General features: G+C 34.8%; 1 protein-coding gene across 2 annotated transcripts in view; it reads right to left on the reverse strand.

Annotated features, from left to right (window-relative positions):
- Ncam2 (neural cell adhesion molecule 2) overlaps positions 1-20,202 on the reverse strand; it is a 490,293-nt gene that overhangs the window by 96,454 nt on the left and 373,637 nt on the right. For both annotated transcript variants that reach the window (XM_004842216.3, XM_004842218.3), the window contains exons 11-12: positions 13,145-13,241; positions 5,912-6,085 (exon numbers count right to left, since the gene is read on the reverse strand). In XM_004842216.3, coding sequence (XP_004842273.1) covers positions 5,912-6,085; positions 13,145-13,241 — 271 coding nt within the window. The remainder of the gene's footprint in view (positions 1-5,911; positions 6,086-13,144; positions 13,242-20,202) is intronic.

The raw sequence follows: 20,202 nt of genomic DNA on the forward strand, positions 1-20,202 counted from the left end.
GTGATAAAAGAGCATGGTACTGGGAAAGAAACAGACCCAAGGATCAATTGAACAGATTAGAAGATACAGAAACAACTCCAGAAATACTTGGTAACCTCATCTTTGAGAAAGAAGCCAAATGCCCTCACTGGAGGAAAGATAGTCTCTTTAATAAATGGTGCTGGAAAAACTGGGTTTCAACTTGCCAGAGATTAAAACAAGACCTGTATCTTTCACCATGCACTAAACTAAAATCAAATTAGATCAAAGATCTAAATATTAAAACAGAAACACTAAACCTGCTGGCAGTTAGGTTAGGTAGAACTCTGGAAGACAGGGCATAGGAAAACAACTTTATGAACCTCAGTCTCATAGGAACTAGCCCAAAAAATTCAAGAACTGGTATCTCATCTTACTAAAAAGCTTTTGCACACCAAGAGGAAGCACTAACAGAGCTAAGAGACAACCTAGAACGTGGGAAAAACATTTTAAAAGCTGTTCCTCAGACAAAGGACTACTATTTAGAATATATAAAGAACTGAAAAAAATCAGATCCCCCAAGTTTAAAGACCCAATTCAAAAATGGGCATCTGAAATGAACAGACATTTCTCAGATGAAGAAGTAGAAGCAGCAAATAAACGTGAAAAATGTTCAACATCATTGGTCATTTGAAGAATCATTTCTATAGTTTGTATATTTCTCAATTCTAATGTCAAGATTTTAAGACTTATGAAATTAAGGAAATTAGATCAGATTTAAAATTTTATTTACATTAGACATTAATTAAAAAAGATATGAGGGTAGATACAAAGATTTCAGTTAAGATTGTTCTTGTTAGCTAGTTGAAGTGAATAAACTCTCCTTCAGGTACAGGGAGCTGACCAGTCACCCCTTCTTAGAAACTTACATGTGTAAGAAATGATGAGACAGGATATCAAAGCACTGATTGCTTTAGCCCAAGGCAGTTTATACCAAAGATATTTATTTTTTAAGTGAATCTTTCTCCCCATTTAGCTGAATACAACCAATTTTCAGGCCTGCAATTCTCAGACTGAATCCTCTTCTTCTTCATCAAGGCTGTTTCTTTTGTAAGACACTGCAGCTCATCTCTTTGTATACTACTGAATAATAGTGTACAGAGAATCAGGAGACGTTATTAAGGGTGCCAAGTGAAGCATGCATTTTTACTTTATCTTTGAAAAAGATGTCTTGTTCTAAAAAGTAAGGGCAAATACACATAGCTTTCAATGTTAGGAGTGGTCCAAATGGATTTAAGTTACCCAGCTTGTCTCCCTGACAACCCATTATATTTCTGTTTCTCTTTTGTCACTTATTTAGATTCATGCCCATTGTTGATATAATGAGGGCTCTAGCAGGAAATCCTTAAAAACATGTTTTTAAAAAACATGGAGTTTATATTTAAAATGAAATCAAACAGTCATCTGAGATGAAATGTGTGAATTCAACATTAAGTAAGTCAAATTACAGAGGTGTACTCAATTTCACATAGAAGGAATAGAATCAGCCCTGCAATAAGAAGTTTATGGAACATTGAATGAATATTTTCTTATTGTCCTATAATTTTCAACTTGAAAAAGTCCTAAAGAGAAGAAGGAGACATCAAATACAAAATTAGTGGGAAAAGGTTAGGCGACTCATGAAGGAGTGAAAATGAGGCTGCCGTGGACCTGAGGCCCAGCTACACATCTCCAACCATGCACATAGTCCACTGCTGCCTCAGAAGCACAGACCATAGGGAGAACCTTTGAAATCAAACTGGTGAGTGATCCATCTCCCAGGGGATTCAGTCATACTTTTTGCCCAGGTTCCTCCTAATAGGTGAAGATAGTTCAACCCGATGAATAGAACTCATGGGATTTTTTGGCATAAACGGAATGGCATTTCCACTCCCCTTTGAAGTTGTTTTTACAGAATATTTGTCTGTCTTATGTGCCATCTTGAAATAGAAAAAAACAAACTAAAGAAAGTGGTCAGCTATGTAGAAATTAGGTTCTTATGACTTAGTAAGAATGTGGAATTTTTCTCTGGGGTAAAAGACACTGCACAAGGTTGCTGGACTATGACCACGCTTAAAACCTGCTGAAGAGGGAAGGGGATCTCAGGATATTAAGGCAAGTAGTTTTCCACTGAAGGACATTTTCTCCAGAAAGCCTTTCAGTGCATTGGACATCTAAAGCGTCTCTAAGAGACAGATACTTAAAAGCATGAAATGCATGTCCCACAGACAGCACAGGCAGCATGCACAGCTGAAGGGGAACTATAGCACCAGAAAAATAAGAGGTATTTGACTCCTGTCCTCCATCCAAGAGAAGATGCAGCTCATATGATCTGCAAGCTCTTTGACACTAGCACTCAGGGTCAGAGAACTGAAAGTGAGTGCTAAATAAGATATTATAAGTTTCAAACTGTGGAAAATTCAGTTAAATGTTTTATACTTAAAATGACTGTAAATGCACATTGTTTGTCAAAGTTATTACTAAATAACCAGAGAGGTTCATAAAGAAAGACTTAAATAGTGATTGGATTGAAAAAATGTTTGTATTCTACAGAGTTGAGTTCATGCAATGATTCTGCATGACCATGCCCTGATTTAAAGTATTTGTTAGCATATCTAAGAAAGAAGTGTGTGTGACTCAGGAAAATGGGGGAGGGACATGTTGTTGAATTTTTTTATTTAAGAAAAAAACTATGATCATGGGCCATACTCATTTAGGGATTTGTAATTTTTACAGATCCTTCATGAAACATGTGTACACAATTAATTTTTACTACCCAAAATACAATATCATTGAAAGAAATAGTAAGAACTGTTTGGGGGCATTATTTGAAGTCTGTGGTAAATGACTGGGGATTAATAGAGTAAGACCTCTGATATTATTACAGAAACCTATAGGCAACCTCAGTGAAAAGTGAACAATCAGATATGAAAATAAGTAACTCAAGCAATTTTGTTTGCTCATTTTCCATGTTTACTCAGATTGGTTTTCTTATTCTTCTCAGGAGGATACAAGCTTAATACTAAACCCAACTTTCTACATATATGATCCTTGATCTGATCATCGCACATATAAGAGATGGCTCTTATAGGAATAAGTCGCTGGGGTATTAATTTTCTCCCTATTTTGTGCTAATCTTGTGGATGACTCAGTAAGTTCTGTCACAGGGATGTAGATGATAGACCTGCTGATACCCAGTGTAAAACTAAAAGCAAGACAAAGTTTCAAATCTCTGCCTTCAGTTATATATCTACCTTATTTGCTCAGCCATGTAGACGTGCTCATCACTTGGGGAGTGTCTATATTATAAGGTTTATTAGCCCTAAATTTACATTGTCTATCTCATCCTCCTTCAAGACAAAGGACATCAAGATAAGTGACTTTCACTATCTATAAGAACATCCATTTGCTAGTTTTTACAGTGCTCAGTTCCAGACCCATTGGAGCAATACCTACAAGGCTGGAGTTCATTGTCCTAAATGTCACCTTGTATTACAAGAAAAACAGAGTCTTGAAAACCACACGAGTCACCCCTCAATCATGGCAAATTACTCCATGATGGAAGGTGAGGCTCACCTCAAAGCAGAAGCCACCATCTCATTTTGGGAACAAAACTGATCCCTCAGGTGGTGATAATTCTCCCAGAACCTCAGAGAACCAGTCCTGAGATACAGTGGTACCGCAGGTCACAAACTTAATTTGTTCTACCAGTCTAGTTGGAACGAAACTGGTTGCAATGCAAATCAAATTTTCCCCATAAGGTTCAATGTAAATAAGGTCAATGCATTCTGAATCATATGTATTTTTTAAACCACACAAATATAAAATAAAGTACAGTGCACTATGCAGAGAAAGAACACTAACCGTGTTTGAAGCCACTTCTAGCATGGAGGACAGGGAGATGGGCGGGGAGGAGATTCTGCTTGGCATCTTCTTCCAGAAGGGCCCTATTTCATTGCAGTTCAACACTTGTTGAATGACATATCCTTCTGCCTTCATGAATTCTGTGAATTTTTTCTTGAAGTCTTCTGCAGCAGTCTTGTCAGAACCAGAAGCCTTGCCAGTTTTATCACACTGTGGATGCCACTTATCTTGCAAAATTTATCAAACCGTCATCCACTGGCTTTAAATTCACCATCTGTTGCACTTGTAGAGAGGCTTTCTTGGAATAAATCACTGTGCAATATCCTAGCTTTTTCTGAGATCCTAGCTTCATTAATGCTATTTCTTGCCTGGCGTTTCTCATTCAACCACACTAAGTTTTTCCACCTCGCCAGCACTTGTGTTCTCTGCCCCTTTGATGGTATCTTTATTCTTCAAAATAGGTGAGATTGTTAACTTCGCCATCTTATACTATGTGGCTAGATCAGTCACATGAATACCATGAACATGCTTTTCTACAATTTCCTTCTTCAATTCAATAGCTATTTTCTTCAAAATCTTACCATTCTTCCTCTGCACTTTTTAATTACTTTTATTATTGCTCTACACATTCTTGTCACCTTCATTACTGCTCTTCACTTTCTTTTTACCACCATGCTTGCTCTGCACTTTCTTTGGAGCATGCTCTACTGAGTAATACTGTAATGTACTGAATGTGCTAAAAAACATGCAAAACAGCTTCACAGACAGTGTGCACAGGTCTGTCTGAGACCATGGCCTCAACTAGAAGAAGCCACGACCACATGTCAGAACAGGGAAGATGGTCACTGTATTTGGAATTCGCAAATGGAAGCAAAATTTTATGGAATACTTCTATTCAGGAACCAAATTGCTCACAAACCGAATTGTTCATGAACAGAGGCATTCTTGAACTGAGGTACTGCTGTACCGATCAAACCAGAGAAAAACTTTATCAGGATGAGCTAAACTCCCAGATGTACAAAATTCTAGCTATAAACAATCCCCCAACCTTGTCCTTGTTCCTCTTTTCTATAAAACTCCAAACTTTTTCTAGCCCTCCCAGGAACTGATCTTAACTCTTTATCTGGCCATGCTGATTAAAGCTCCTTTCCTCAGTGGACACCACTAATGTCCCTGAATGGCATTATGGTGCCGGTGGCCCAGCTTTGTCTCCTGGAACCCAGAGCTATGACTTTTGCTCCAAAATTCTGCTAAAAGTTCTGTGTTTAATCAGCAGAGTCTAACACTGGTAATCTCTTATTATTTCCTACTATAAGCTCTCCTCACAATAAGAAAATAAGCCTACCCTTTCACAACATGATTGAATTCTACATTAGTGAATGTAGTTATAGAAAATGTTTGTGCTTTTCAGAATTAGTTAATACAATTATTCAGAAAGTTTTGATTTATGATAAAAACTTTGGATTTTAAAAACATTTTTAGAACAGTTTGAAAGAAATTTTAGTACACTGGTAAGTTTTTATATGAATGAATAGATAAATACGCTGCCTTAATTTTTTTTGGTATTACACTGCCTTAATTTTATAGTGTGAATTTCACACTATTTGTGGAAAAATCAATAATGAAAAAGAATTATACATTTCATATTTAGACAAGAGATCTAATATATTAGGAATTTTCTATCAACAAAATTTTAAAATGTAAAAATTTCCCCTGGAATAAAACTTTCTTGATTCTATTAAGCTCTTACATGTTAATGAAAGGTGGAGGGAGAATGATATACTCAGTGCCTAGGATGTACAAGGCTCTGGTTTCCATTCTCAGTATCTCAAAAAACAACAAAAACATAAAGGAATAATACAATGTAAGATGAAGACTTTTTCACTGTGTATTTAAGTTATACTTAAGGAACACAAAGCAGTGAAAAATTCTTCCCAACTTCAGTACGCTGAAAGAAAAATAACACGTGTAAAAATGTAAAAAGCTAATCAAACAAGTATGCTGAACATCCATGTGAATTAATGAACGCATGTCAAAATCATCGACTCACTTTGAACTCCATGGGAGCGCACTATTTTCCAGGTTTCTGATGCCACTTCTTTGACATCCACTTGGTAGTGATGAATAGGCACACCTCCATGGGAGTCCGGCTTGTTGAAAGAAATCTTGGCGGTGGTCTGTGATAGCTCTATTAACTTCACTCCATAGGGACTGGATGGCACATCTACGAAGGAACAAACACAAAGAAACACAACCCAAGTCATCTGAGTGGTCAGTAGGAATATTAGGAGTAAGTACATTTAGGAATATTAGGAGTAAAGGAAACTTGTTATTTTATCACTTACTTGTTTCAATGGCAAAGCTTACCTAACACCTGGCTGAGGTCTTAGAGTTGGAAGAATGAATGAATAGTCACTTTCTATTACAGTGCATAACAGTAAAATATTCAGGAAATAAACTGGGCAATATTTATTGAGGAAATATTTGACGTGTGAATTTTCTATGGTATATAAACATGTTTTGAAGTGAAGAAAAATAGGCATATTGATTGTGTGTGTATGCATATGTATGTGTTTGAGTAAGACAGATAGAGAAAGAAAATGAATAATTGAAATGTAAAAATAAATAAATATTATTATATAATTATATAAATATTATTTAAGTACTCCTGTAGACAATATTTTTAAAAGCATATTTTTGTTCATTAAAATTATATTACTAAATTTGAGGAAAGCATTAATGTTAGATAAAATGTTAGTATTCTGATCTAAATAGTACTGCAAAGTATCTGTTATAACATCATTTCTATCTCATCTAAGTAAACTAAACTTTCAGTTGAGTTATTGAATTCTTAATCCCTTTTAAAACCAACTATAACGCTTGGCTTAGTGGCACTTGTCTGTGATCCCCACACTCAGGAGGCTGAAGCAGGACGATTGCCAGGAGTTCAAGGCCAACTTCGGCTACATAGTGTGTTCTAGGCCAGCCTGAATGGCATAGCAAGACCCTGTCTCAAAAAAACACACACGTAAACCAGATATAAAATATATAATGGGTATATCATTGTACAAATTTGTTAATTGTTTAGTTCTTCAGTAGGATAGCTTAGATGAAAATCTACTTTAATTTCTAATATATAAAACTTCAGAAAGAATTACCTGAAAAGCAGAAAAAATAACACAAGATAATAAAAAACAGGAAAAAAATCCTCAAAGCTATACTTCAGAGATTTTAAGGCAAAGAGTAATGTTGAACATTAAAGAAACTTTCATCTTCCTCAAATCTCATTCTCTTTATTCCACATAATATTTTAAATATTCTTTTAAATTTTTTTCATTAGTACATATTTGCCAAACATAGTGCTCACATTCATCATAGGGAATTTGTACTTGTACATAATATATGTTAGTCATTCTTTTTCTTTTCATTAACTTCCCCTCTCTTCACCCTTTCTTTACCTCTGCATTTACAGAAGATGTTTTCACTTTCCTTTCATTCTTTATTTTTAAAATCCCCTTTTCCTTTCTTTCTTCCTCTCTCCATCTCCTTGTTTCTCTTCCAATTTGAACATGCTCTTCTTATGTCCCAAAATCTGTCCTCAATTTTGTTCACTGTTTACTTTTAGGAATTCTCACACAAGAGAAACAATGTGTGTCTTATTTATTTCACTTAAAATTACTGTTTCCAGGTGAATCTATTTAGCTACAAATGACTCAAGTTTATTCTTCTTTATGGTAGAGTACAACTCTATTTCATATAAATACCACACTTTCTTTATCCATTCATCTGTTGACTGACAAATTAGCTGTTTCTAAGATTTAGCTATTATAAATTATGCTGGAATAACAATGCATATGTATTCATCACTGCGGTATGATGCTTTTAACTGTTTGGGAAGATACCTAGAAGGGGAATAGCTAGGTTAAATGGAACTTCTAGTTTTAGCTTTCTGAGGAAATTCCATAATGATTCCCACAGTGATCGTATCAGTTGATGCTCCAACTAATAATGGAGAAGGGTTCTTTTTTCCCCATAGCCTCACCAGCATTTGTTATTGGTTGATTTGTTGATGACTGCCATTTTTCATGGAGTGAAATGGAATTTCAGTGTTGTTTTAATTTTCATTTCTTGAGTGACTGGTGATGTTGACCACATATATATGGAATGAATATGTATGTTGTACTGCTTCATCTGAAAAGTGTCTACTCATTTCAGAATACCCATTTTTTATAATCAGGGCTTTTAATATGTAGTGTCTAATTTTTTTAGTTCTTTATGTATTCTAGATATTAGTCCTTTGTCTGAGGAATAGCTGCTAAGGTATTTTCCCATTCTGTGGTTTGTTTCTTTACTCTGTTGATGGTTTCTTTGATATGCAAAAGCTTTTTTAATAAGATCAGAATCCAGTTGTTGATTCTTTGTAATATTTCTTGTGCAATCAGGGTTTGGTTCATAAAGTCTTCGCCTACACCCATGTCTTCAATAGTTTTACCAATTTTATCTACCAGTATATTGTTTCTGTTTTTATATTTAGATATTTGATCCATTTCCATTCAATTTCTTGTGTGGTGAGACATACGGGTCTAGGTTCAATGTTTAGCAGGTGGAAAGCCAGTTTTCCCAGCAACATTTATAAAAGAGACTATCTTTCTTCCAGTGAAAGTGTTTAGCCCCTTTGTCTAAGTAAGGTAGCTAATTGTGCTTGGAGATATTTGTGCATCTTCTGTTCCATTGGTCATTGTGTCTGGCTTTTTTTTTCTTCACTGTAGCACTGTGGTATAACTTCAAATCAGGGATTGTGATGCCCCCTGTTTTGCCCTTGTTGCTCAGAAATCCTTTTGCTCTTCTGAGTCTCTTCTGATTCCCTATGGGATTTAGGATTGTTTTCTCTAGTTCTGTAATGTATGGAATTGGAATTTTTTTTTTTTTTGAGACAAGGTCTCATTATTAGTTCAGGCTGGCCTTGAACTCACTATGTAGCCCAGGCTATCTCTGAACTCAAGCAATCCTCCTGTCTCAGCCTCCTGAGTGCTGGGATTACAGGCATGTGCCACCATGCCCAGCTGCTATTGGGATTGTGATTGAAATTCATTCAATCTATAAATATTTGAGAAGTATGGCCATTTTTCACTATATTGGTTTTCCCTATTGAAGAGCACGGGACATAATTGCATTTTCTGACATCCTTTTCAATCTCCTTTTTTGAATCACTGTAGTTTTCAATGTAAAGAACTTTTATTGCCTTCATTAGATTGATTTCTAAGTATTTCATTTTTTGATGCTATTGTGAAAGGTGTTGTTTCCCTAATTTCTCCTCGGTGAGTTTGTGATTCATGTAGAGGAATGCTATTGATTTTTGAGTACTGATTTTGTATCCTGCTGCATTATGAATTTGTCTATTAATTTGAGGTGTCTTTTGGTGGAGTTTTTGGGGTCTTCTACGTAAAGTATCATATCATCAACAAATAATGATAATTTAACTTCTTCCTTATCTATTCTTAATTCATTTTATTTCCTTCTGTTGTCTAATTGCTCTAATGTTTCCAGAAATACATTGAACAGAAGTGGTGATAGTGTCATTCTTGTCTTGTTCCTGATTTTAGAGTGAAAGCTTTTAGTTTTTGACCATTTAATGTGATGCTGGCTGTTGGTTTGCCATAGATGGCTTTTATCAGATTGAGATAAAGACCTTTTATGCTAATTTTCTGTAGGGTTTTTATCATGCATGTATGTTGGACTTTGTCAAATGGTTTTTTTGTATCTATTGAGATGATCGTGTGTGTTTGCTCATGGTTCTGTTAATGTGGTGTATTACATTTACTGATTTGCATATTTTGAACCATTGCCACATCCTTGGGATGAAGCCTACTTAGTCATAGTGTATAATCTTTTTGATTTGCTGCATTCTGTATGCCAGTGTCTTATTGAGGATTCTTGCATCAATGTTCATTAAGGAGATGGCCTGTTGTTCTCTTTCTGTGGTTGGATCCTTCTTTGGTTTTTGTATCAAGTTAATGCTTCCATACATGAATGACTTTGGGATTATTGCCTCCTTTTCAATTCATTAAACAGTTTGAGGAATAATGACATTAGATCTTCTCTAAAGTTCTTATAGATTTCAGCAGAGAATTCCTCAGGACCTGGCCTTTTATTGGTTGGCAGTTTTTGTTTTTGTTTTTTTACTACTTCTTCAATTTCATTAACAAATATTAGATTATTTAGAAGTTTTATATCATCTTGATTCAGCTTTGGCAATTCATATGTGTCTAAGAATCTGTCTATTTTTTCTGAATTTTTCATCTTATTAGAGTGAATATTCTCAAAATAAGTAGTAATGATCTGGATTTCTGCATGATACTGTGATTTCAACCTTTTCATTCCTAACTGCATAGATTTGGCTCTTTTCTTTCCTTCTTTTGATAAGGTTGGCTAAGGGTTTTTCTGTTTTATTTAATCTTTCATACAACCAATGCTTTAATTCATTAGTTCTTTATATTGTTTTCTTAGTCTCAATTATATTAATTTCTGTTCTGATCTTTATAATTTCCTTCCTCATATGATATTTTGGTTTAGCTTGCTTTTATTTTTTTTCTAGAACTTTGAGGTTCAACATTAGGTTATTTGAGCTTGCTCTTTTTTTTTTTTTTAGGTACCGGGGATCGAACTTGGGTCTTTGTGCTTGCGCAGCAGGCAGTGAAACCACTGAGCTAAATCCCCGGCCCCAAGCTTGCTCTTTTTCTGATGTGGGGATTCGCTGCTATTAATTTCCCTCATAGGACTGTTTTCATTGAGTCGCATAAGTTCTGCTATGTCGCACTGGCATTATTGTTTAATTGAAATATTCTTGAAGAAATATGGATATTTAAACAAGAATGTATGTGTGTGTGTGTGTGCGCGCGTGCATGTGTGTGTATGCCTGGTATCATATAAGCATTTATATAAAAATCTCAAATGGCAGTCCGAACAGATGAACTTTATTTACTACAGCACTAGCACATCACTATAGGCCATAAAAACATGCTGTGTAGAGCTGGGGGCAGATTTAGGGTTTTTTTAATGTAAAGAAATACAAAAGCATATATATCAGATTTCATTAGGAAATCTAAATAACTTAGAAATGTTATGTAGTTCATTATGTTGTAACTAAAAGATGCAAAAATAAATGTGTTGAATACTGGTAGATCCACATGTCATATTGCTATGCAAATCTAATCCAGAAGTACAACATTCAAGTTATCCAAATAATGTATCTTGCTGTCCTACACAAACATTCAGTTTTCCTGTTTTTTTAATCTCTCTGTTAAAGTGCAGGTCTTTACATCTGCAAGTTTGTTCCAAACTTTCACCTGTAGGTGTGCTTGATTGCAGAGGAAGAATAGAAACAAGCATGGGTTGCCTGGTAAGACTGACAATCCCTCAGCCCACATTAAGCAACTGTCTTGTGTACATTACACAACAATCATGGTTCTCAGTTTGAAGATATAGGTCACAAATAAAGATAAGACATATGGGGAGATGAGGGAAAGATAAATCCTCTCACTCTTGATGTTATGGCACATACTTGAACCCTTGTTCTGACTCTAACTCTGGAGTAAGCTGTGTGCCCTGACGAGGTGCACTATAGAGATTAAACCTGGGTGTTTTTAGCACAATGTTAGCACCATCCACACAGACATTTCGCTATCCTTTTCTAGATATATAGTCCTTTTTCAGGTCTGCTGATTCTTACTCTGGCTTTTCATATTTTTCCTTCTTTTTTCTACTATCTGGTTAAAAGTAAAAGTATATATTGGGCCAGGGATTTAGCTCAGTGGTGCCGCTGCCTCCCTTGCAAGTGCAAGGCCCCAAGTTCTATCCCCGGTACCAAAAAAAAAAAAAAGAAAAAAAAAGAAGTAAAGGTATACCTATAACTTGTAGATCTGGTATCTTTTTAGATTATCTACATTCTGATTGTGTATATTTCATTACATCTTGACTTCTAAAATTATAAAATCTATTGTGGGCTAACTACTGAATTATAAGTTTATTGAGGAAAGAAAGAAATATTTTATACACACATATTTATAAATATATCTACACATAGAATTCAACATTGAGCAAAGAAAAGTAAATGGAGTCTTGAGGAAATATTTGATAAATTATATATTCCAGAAATTAAAGCTAACATACAAACTCTGTGAACCAATACATATGTTAATCAGCTAGATTTAAAATTTCCATAATGTGCATTACTTCAAAATATCATGATGCACACAATCATTACATACACTTTTACCTATCAATTTATAAAATATGATACAGCACACGTCTAAGAGTGTCTGATAGTCCTATAATCAATTATCTCTTTTTTGCTTTTCATGTCAATTGTTTGGTGACCCTTTCACCTTGATTCTTATGTCTCCTATACATTACAATTAATTGCTATGTTATTTCAATAATTTCTGCATTATACTTCTTCTTAGCTTATCCCTTTTTTCAATGCTAACTCCCATATTCTGGCCCTATCTGCCTTTGTTAACAATAACAGTGGTTCTTGTCCTCTTTTCTATTTGATTTGCTGCAAAACTTCAATCCATATGACATGAAAATGCAAGATCAATCTTTCTGAAGAAACATTCTAATCACTTCACTTCCCTGAAGGGGACATGTAGGAGTTTCACTCTCTTTATAGCATTAATCTTAGTCTCTCCAGTCTTTCTCTCAATATTCTGGATTACCTAACATATATGAGTGTATGTAAACAGAAGGCCATAATGGAAAAATCAAACACAGTCCAATATTTCAATTGTGATTATGGATGTTCTAGCCTACAAATAGAGTTCTTACTATTAGCATACTTTTCTAAATTACTTCCTAGCCCCTTTCATTTTTCAATAGTTAACAAGTACTCCCTACCATTGAATGAATTAATGATTGGAAAGAACAGTAATTATAAAAATGTATTTGTTTAATTACACTTTGTTTCCTCCTTAATTAGTGCTGATATAATGTTGGACTAAAAATGCTGGATATATGATGGAATCTATGGATCCAAAATCTTGTCTTGACACTTTTTTTCAACTGCAACCTTCCAAAAAATCCCTTAATCTTTACACACATCAGTATTTATCTCTCTAGAATGCAGGTAAAAATAATACTCACTTGCTAAGGTTACTGAGAGAATGAAATGATGTGGAACATCTAAATAATAACCTGGAAATTAGATGATGCTATGCAATCAATTTAAAGTTTCATTCATTTACAGTAATATTTTATGAGATCTCAAAAAAAGTGTTATACTTACCAGCTAAGGCAAGAATATATTCTTGAAATCTTGTTCCTATACGATTGGTAGCTGTGCAATTATATCGTCCAAAGTCATTGTCTGATGTAGGAGCAATCTACAGTAATGACAATAAAAGTTATAATGTTACATTACCAAAACATCAAATAAGTTATAAGTGATTCTAGTATGCTTATTATTAGGATATAAATTTAATTATTTATCATACACTCCTTGCTATAACTCCATAACTCTTTATCAGGTAGGATTAATAAATAATCATTTAAAGATATAATCCATAAACCTATACTACCCTTAGGATTTTGGTAACCATAGTTTACCTATTAACTCATTAAATTAATCAACATTACCATTTTGATACAACTACTGAACAGCAAAATTATTAGTCTTTCCTATATGTAAACGATAGAAAATAGTGCAGTTTGAAATATGTTAATCAGTGCAGATGTGAACTTGGTAACAAGAAACTTATAACCAAAGCAATATTAACTTTGTTTTCTGGGCTGATTTAGACTTCAAAATATGTGAGCTTTCTTTTCTTTTCTTGAATTTTTGAACATAAAATACTAACAAAAGATAAAAAAATCTTTCTGGGAAGATATTTTGAAAGAAAATATTGCCCTTGTATAACCATAGACTAATATTTTTTTCTTCATATCTACCTATAGTATCTTCTCTCCATTTCTGTTCAATTCCTGTCACTATCTTTTAGTTTTGGTGGAAATATAGCTGACCTCAATATTTACACGTTTGAAATAAATAATTAAATTAACCTTCGAGGATTCTTTTGGTGAATGATAAGGCCAACCCTGTAATTCTATTGTACAGAAATTCTGAAGTATCAATTTAGAAAAGAGATTTGATGATAGTAATGGATATAATTTTCAATTCCAGTAACTATTTTTAAGACAGAATATGCTTACCGCAAGAGTTGGTTTTAATTTCAACTCTTTCCCAAAAGAGAGAAAAAGGATTTTGCAGTAATGGGAAGCTATTAACTAAGAGTGCAATTTTGAGGTTCACTGAAGATGATGTTTCTAAAGGAGTACAAAAAAGCCATGCCCTTCAATTCTTCAGTCAGCTGTCCATCTAGTAACACATCATAGGCATAAGGCTCAGAAATTTTAGCAGCTCTTGTACTGCTAAATGATTCAATATTCATTTTATTTCATTCAGCTTTTAATAAACCAGGTGAGTTTAACTTTAAAATCATTTTATTAATGAGAAACATTTAGAAACTTTTCTTTTTCTACAGAATACTGCATGAGAAAGTTTATTGTTTTGGTACATTCCACAGGGAAGAATGTGTTTACTGAATCAATACACTGCAGAGGCAAAATAACCACAACAAACAATGGTGCCTACTGCACAGTTCCTTAAGATTAATAACTTCAATCTAGAGATTTTCATTGGAACTACTTTTAAAAGCCCCAGTTCATTTTTCCCCCTGTGATTTCAGACTACCAACAGGCAAAAGCTTTATACTCCTATGTTAAATAAATAATTCCTTCATCACTCTATGGTTAACAGAAAAATACATACTAGAGGAAAACACAGCTTTAAAATCAACCTGGCTAGTACCACTGCCCCCAGTGCCCAGGAGGTGAGCCATGCGGCCACCAGCAGCAGTACCCCCGCCCCCCATTGAAATGAGACGACACGTAAACAAGTCTCAAAACCAGACTTCCAGAGCACCTAAGGCAACTTCAAAGGAAAAGGAGATGGGAAGGTCTGATACTCAACCACCTGGACTCCCTGAACTGGTAACAAAAGAGGACCTGGAAAAAATGAAATCAGAAATAATTTCTCAGATAATAGCAGAGATTGTGCCCACAGTGAAAGACATGATTAATAGATCTAGAGAAGACACAGATGACAAAATATAGAGGAGTTGAGGAACATGATGGAATCCCAACATAGGAAACAAATGGAATCCATAAAACAGATGCAAACAGATTTCCAGATTAAAAACTCCACTTAAAGTTTACGCAGCAGAATGAGCCAACATGAGGATAGAATTTCAGATATAGAAGATAAGATTGCAATTAGTGAGGAGGAAAAGAAAAATTTCGTAAAAATAGCAAGGAACCATAAGAAATCAATCCAGCAGCTAGTAAACTATGCAAGGAAGAGTAACATCAGACTGACTGGAGACAATGAAGAAACAGGAAAGAGTGCAGACCACATAAAAAAAAAATGTTTTCCAAAGTGATGGCAGAAAACTTCCCAAATAGGGGAAAAGAACTTGATATACAGATAAGTGAGGGATATATGACACCAACTAGCCTTGATCAAAAAAAAATCTACACATAGGCATATAATAGTTGAGATTCCAGAAACCCAACAAAAGAACAAAATTTTACAAGCAGTTAGAGAAAAGAAACAAATCATATACAAAGGAAAGCCTATAAGAATTCCATCAGACTTCTCAATGCAAACACTCAAGGCAAGAAGAGCTTGGAGTCACATATTTTAAGCCCTAAAGGAAAACAGCCTCCAACCCAGATTGATGTACCCTACAAAACTATCTTTCAAAACTGATGGAAAAATAAGATACTTTCATGTAAAAGAGTGCCTTAGGAACTTCATGAACACCAAATCAGCACTTCAAAAAATTTTAGACAATATCCTAAGAGAAGACAAAGAGGATCGCAACCCCTGGAAGCCCAGCAGAATGAATCCATTGGGCATGACAGTAAATTAAAGCAAAGGGGGAGAATCCAACAAACAGAAAAAGTCATGATAATGAAAAGTCAATATATGTAAGTTATAACCATCAACGTTAATGGTCTCTATTCACCAATCAAAAGAAATAGACTAGCAGAATGGGTCAAGAAGCAAGATTCAACAATATGCTGCATACAAGGAACATACTTAATTCAAAAAGAAGCTCATAGACTGAAAGTTAAAGGGAGTAAAACAATACTCCATGTGACAGGAATCTGAAAAAAACAGGAGTAGCTATCCTCTTTGCAGATCAAGTGGATTTCAAACCAACACTGATTAAGAGAGACAAAGAAGGACACAAGATTCTTACAAAGGGAGCAATCCAAGAGGAAGAGATGACAATCATAAATATATATGCACCAAAAACTAGTGCGCCCAACTATATAAAACAAATACTAATGGACATGAAAAATCAAGTAAGCACTAATACAATATTAGTTGGGGACCTCAATACCCTACTGTCACAAATAGATAGATCAACTAGACAAAAAATAAGCAATGAAGTACTAGAACTCAATCAAACTCTTGAACAAAATAACAACAGATGTTTACAGAGTGTTCCACCCCCAAAATTCAGAATAAACTTCCTTTTCAGCTGCACTGCACATGGATGGTTCTCCAAAATAGACCACATACTCACTTATAGAAAATGTTTAAGTAAGTGCAAAGAAATTGATATTATCCCCTGTGTAGTATAAGACCAGAGTGCAATGAAATTGGAGATCAATAGCAAAAGAAACCACAAGAATTTCATAAAAACGTGGAAATTGAACAACACACTTCTGAATAACCAATGGGTCACAGAAGAAATTAAAGAAGAAATCAGACAGTTCCTTCAATTAAATGACTATGACAATACAACATATTGGAATCTATGGGGAACAATGAAAGCAGTCTTACGAGGGAATTTCATAGCAGTGAATACACATATTAGGAAAACAGAATGAGCCCAATTAAACAACCTGATGCTGAACCTCAAGCTTCTAAAAAGAAGAAGAGCAGGACAAGCCCAAATCTCATACAAGGGAGGAAATTATAAAGATCAGAGCAGAAATCAATTCAATAGAGACTAACAGAACGATACAAAAAAATCAGTGAAGCCAAGAGTTGGTTCTTCAAAAGCATAAACAACATTGACAAACCCTTGGCCAAACCTATCAGAAAAAGGAAAGAAGAGGCCCAAATCCATGCAATTAGGAATTAAAAGGATGACATTACAATGGACACAGGAGAAATCCAGAGGGTCATCAATATTTGCTTTGAGAACCTGTATGCCAATAAGATGGAAAACACAGAATAAATGGACAAATTCCTAGATATGTACGAATTAACAAAGTTGAAGGAAGAAGACTTAAAAATTCTAAACAATGCAATATCAATCAATGAAATTGAAAACACAATTAAAAACTTACTAACTAAGAAATTCCCTGGTCCTGAAGGCTTCATTCCTGAATTTTACAAGACATTTAGAGAGGAACTACTGCACTACTGTTTAAACTCTTCAGTGAAACTGAAAGGGAAGCAATACTGCCGAATTCATTCTTGGAAGCAAGCATCACTTTGCTCCCCAAAGGAGAGAAATATCCAACTGAAAAAGAGAACCATAGACTAATCTCACTAATGAAAATAGATGCAAAATAAGATACTAGCAAATAGAATGTAGAAGATGATCAAGAAGATCATATACCCTGACCAAGTGGGATTCATCCCAGTGCTGCAGGGATGGCTCAACATACACAAATCAATCAATGTAATACTCTATATCAATAGAGCCAAGGACAAAAACCATATGATCATTTCAATAGATGCAGAAAAATAATTTGACAAAATCCAACATGCATTTATGATAAAAACCCTACAAAAAATTGGAATTGACAGTCTCTACCTCAATCTGATAAAAACCATCTATGAGAAACCAACAGCCAATATGATACTAAATGGTAAAAACTGAAATCCTTCACACTAAAATCAGGAACAAGACAAGGATGTCCACTATCACCACTCTTGTTCAATATAGTTTTGGAAACATTGGCCATGGCAGTTAGACAAGAGAAAGAAATAAAAGGAATAAAGATAGGAAATGAAGAAGTCAAGTTGTCACTATTTGCAGATAACATGATACTCTATATAGAAGACCCCAAGAACTCCACCAAAAGTCCTCTAGACTTAATAACCACATTCAGTAGAGTAGCTGGATACAAGGTCAACGCACAAAAATCAATAGCCTTCCTTTACAGGAGCAACATATTCACTGCGAGAGGAAATGGATAAACAGATTCTCTCATAATAGCATCCAAAAAAATGAAATTCCTAGGAATCAACTTAAAGAAAGAAATCAAAAATCTCTACTCTAAAAACTTTCAATCTCTGAAAAAAGAGATTGAAGAGGATGTTACAAAATGGAAAGATATATCTGCCTACTGGGAAGGAAGAAGCAATATAGTGAAAATGGCTATAATTCCAAAACTGCTGTATGGATTCAGTACAATCCCAATTGAAATTCCCACAGCATACTTCACAGATCTTGAGAAAACAATCCAAAAATTCATTTGGAACAAGAAGAGTCCCAGAATAGCAAAAGCAATTCTAGGCAACTGAGACATGGCAGGGGGTATCACAACCCCCAAGTTGAATGTATACTACAAAACTACTGTGATAAAACAGCATGGTCCTGGCAAAGAAATAGATCTGAGGACCAGTACAGAACAGATAGAAGAGGAAAAAACAACTCCACACACAGTCAGCCATCTCATCTTTGATAAAGGAGCCAAACACCCTCACTGGAGGAAAGATAGCCTCTTTATTAAATGGTGCTGAAAAAATTGGGTTTCAACTTGCCAAAGATTAAAACTAGACCTATATCTCTCACCATGCACTAAACTAAAATCAAAATGGTTTGAAGATCTAAATATCAAAACAGAAACACTGAACTTGCTGGAACAGAGGTTAAATAGAACTCTTGGAGACAATGGTGTAGGAAAAGATTTTATGAACAAAAGCTCAGTTGCTCATGAACTAGCACAAACAATCAACAAGTGGGATCTCTTCTTATTAAAAAACTTCTGCACAGCAAGAGAAGCCAGCAACAGTGTGAAGAGACAATCCACAATGTGGGAAACAATTTTCACCTGCTTTTCCTCAGACAAAAGTCTACTATCTAAAGAACCTAAAACAATCAGACCTCCCAAATTTAAAGACAAAATCCAAAAATGGGCATTCGAAATGAACAGTCATTTCTCAGACAAAGATGTAGAAATAGCAAATAAACATATGAAAAAATGTTCAACATCACTGGTCATTTGAGAGATGCAAATGAAAACAACACTGAGATTCTATCACACCCCAGAAAGAATGGCTGCTATCATGAAATCAACCAATAACAAATGCTGGCAGTGCTGTGGGGAAAGAGGAACCCTGCTCCACCGTGGATGGGAGTGTAGACTGTTGCTACCACTGTGGAAATCAGTATGGAGATACCTCGAAGAAGGAGGACTGGAAATCTCACTTGACCTAGCTATTCGCCTGCTGGCTGTCTTCCCCAAAGAATTAAATGAATCATACCACAGTGATATTTGTGAACCCATGTTCACAGCAGCACAATTCCTGATAGCTAAAACTTGGAAGCAGTCCAATTGTCAATCAACTGGAGACTGGATAAAGAAAATTTGTTTGTTTTATAAAATGGAGTACTACTCAGCCATAAAAATGGAGAAATTAGAGATATTTATAGCTAAGTGGATGCACATTGAGATGATACTCTTAAGTGAAATAAACAGGAAGCACGTGTAAATACCAAATAGTTTCTCTAATGTGAGAAACTGAAAGTGTAAATAAGGATTAAAAGGTATAACAGATAATGTGAAATAGGAAGAAAGGGGGCAAAGGGGAAGGGGAAGTGGGAGGGGTAGGGGAAAGGAAAGAAGGGAATGGAATTAATATGATAAAATGAAAAAATGGCAAAAAAAAGTCTGTAAATAGGGAGGGATGGAGGGGTTTAAGGGAGGGCTGGGCAAGGGTGAAAAATAAGAACCAAGAGAGATTATATAAATGTGCAAATTTCCAATGATGAATGTCATTATATTGTATACCTAAAATGTACCAATAAAATTAATTTTATTGAATAATATACCCTGAAACATATTTGATAAAGTCTATGGACAGCAATATGACACCAAAGTCATAGTTATATATGCCAATTTAGCATAATGAAATGAAATGTTAGAATGGTTCATCAAAATACACGAGAATATCCCCAAGTACTTATTTTAAAGCATTAAATAAAAAAAAATATAAGTGTACAAATCACTCCTGATATTTATTCAAGAAATATT

The sequence above is a fragment of the Heterocephalus glaber genome, unplaced genomic scaffold (assembly GCF_053883595.1).
Source record: "Heterocephalus glaber isolate CG9 unplaced genomic scaffold, H.glaber_assembly_v1.0 deba00000122, whole genome shotgun sequence".
NCBI classification, from domain to species: domain Eukaryota; kingdom Metazoa; phylum Chordata; class Mammalia; order Rodentia; family Bathyergidae; genus Heterocephalus; species Heterocephalus glaber.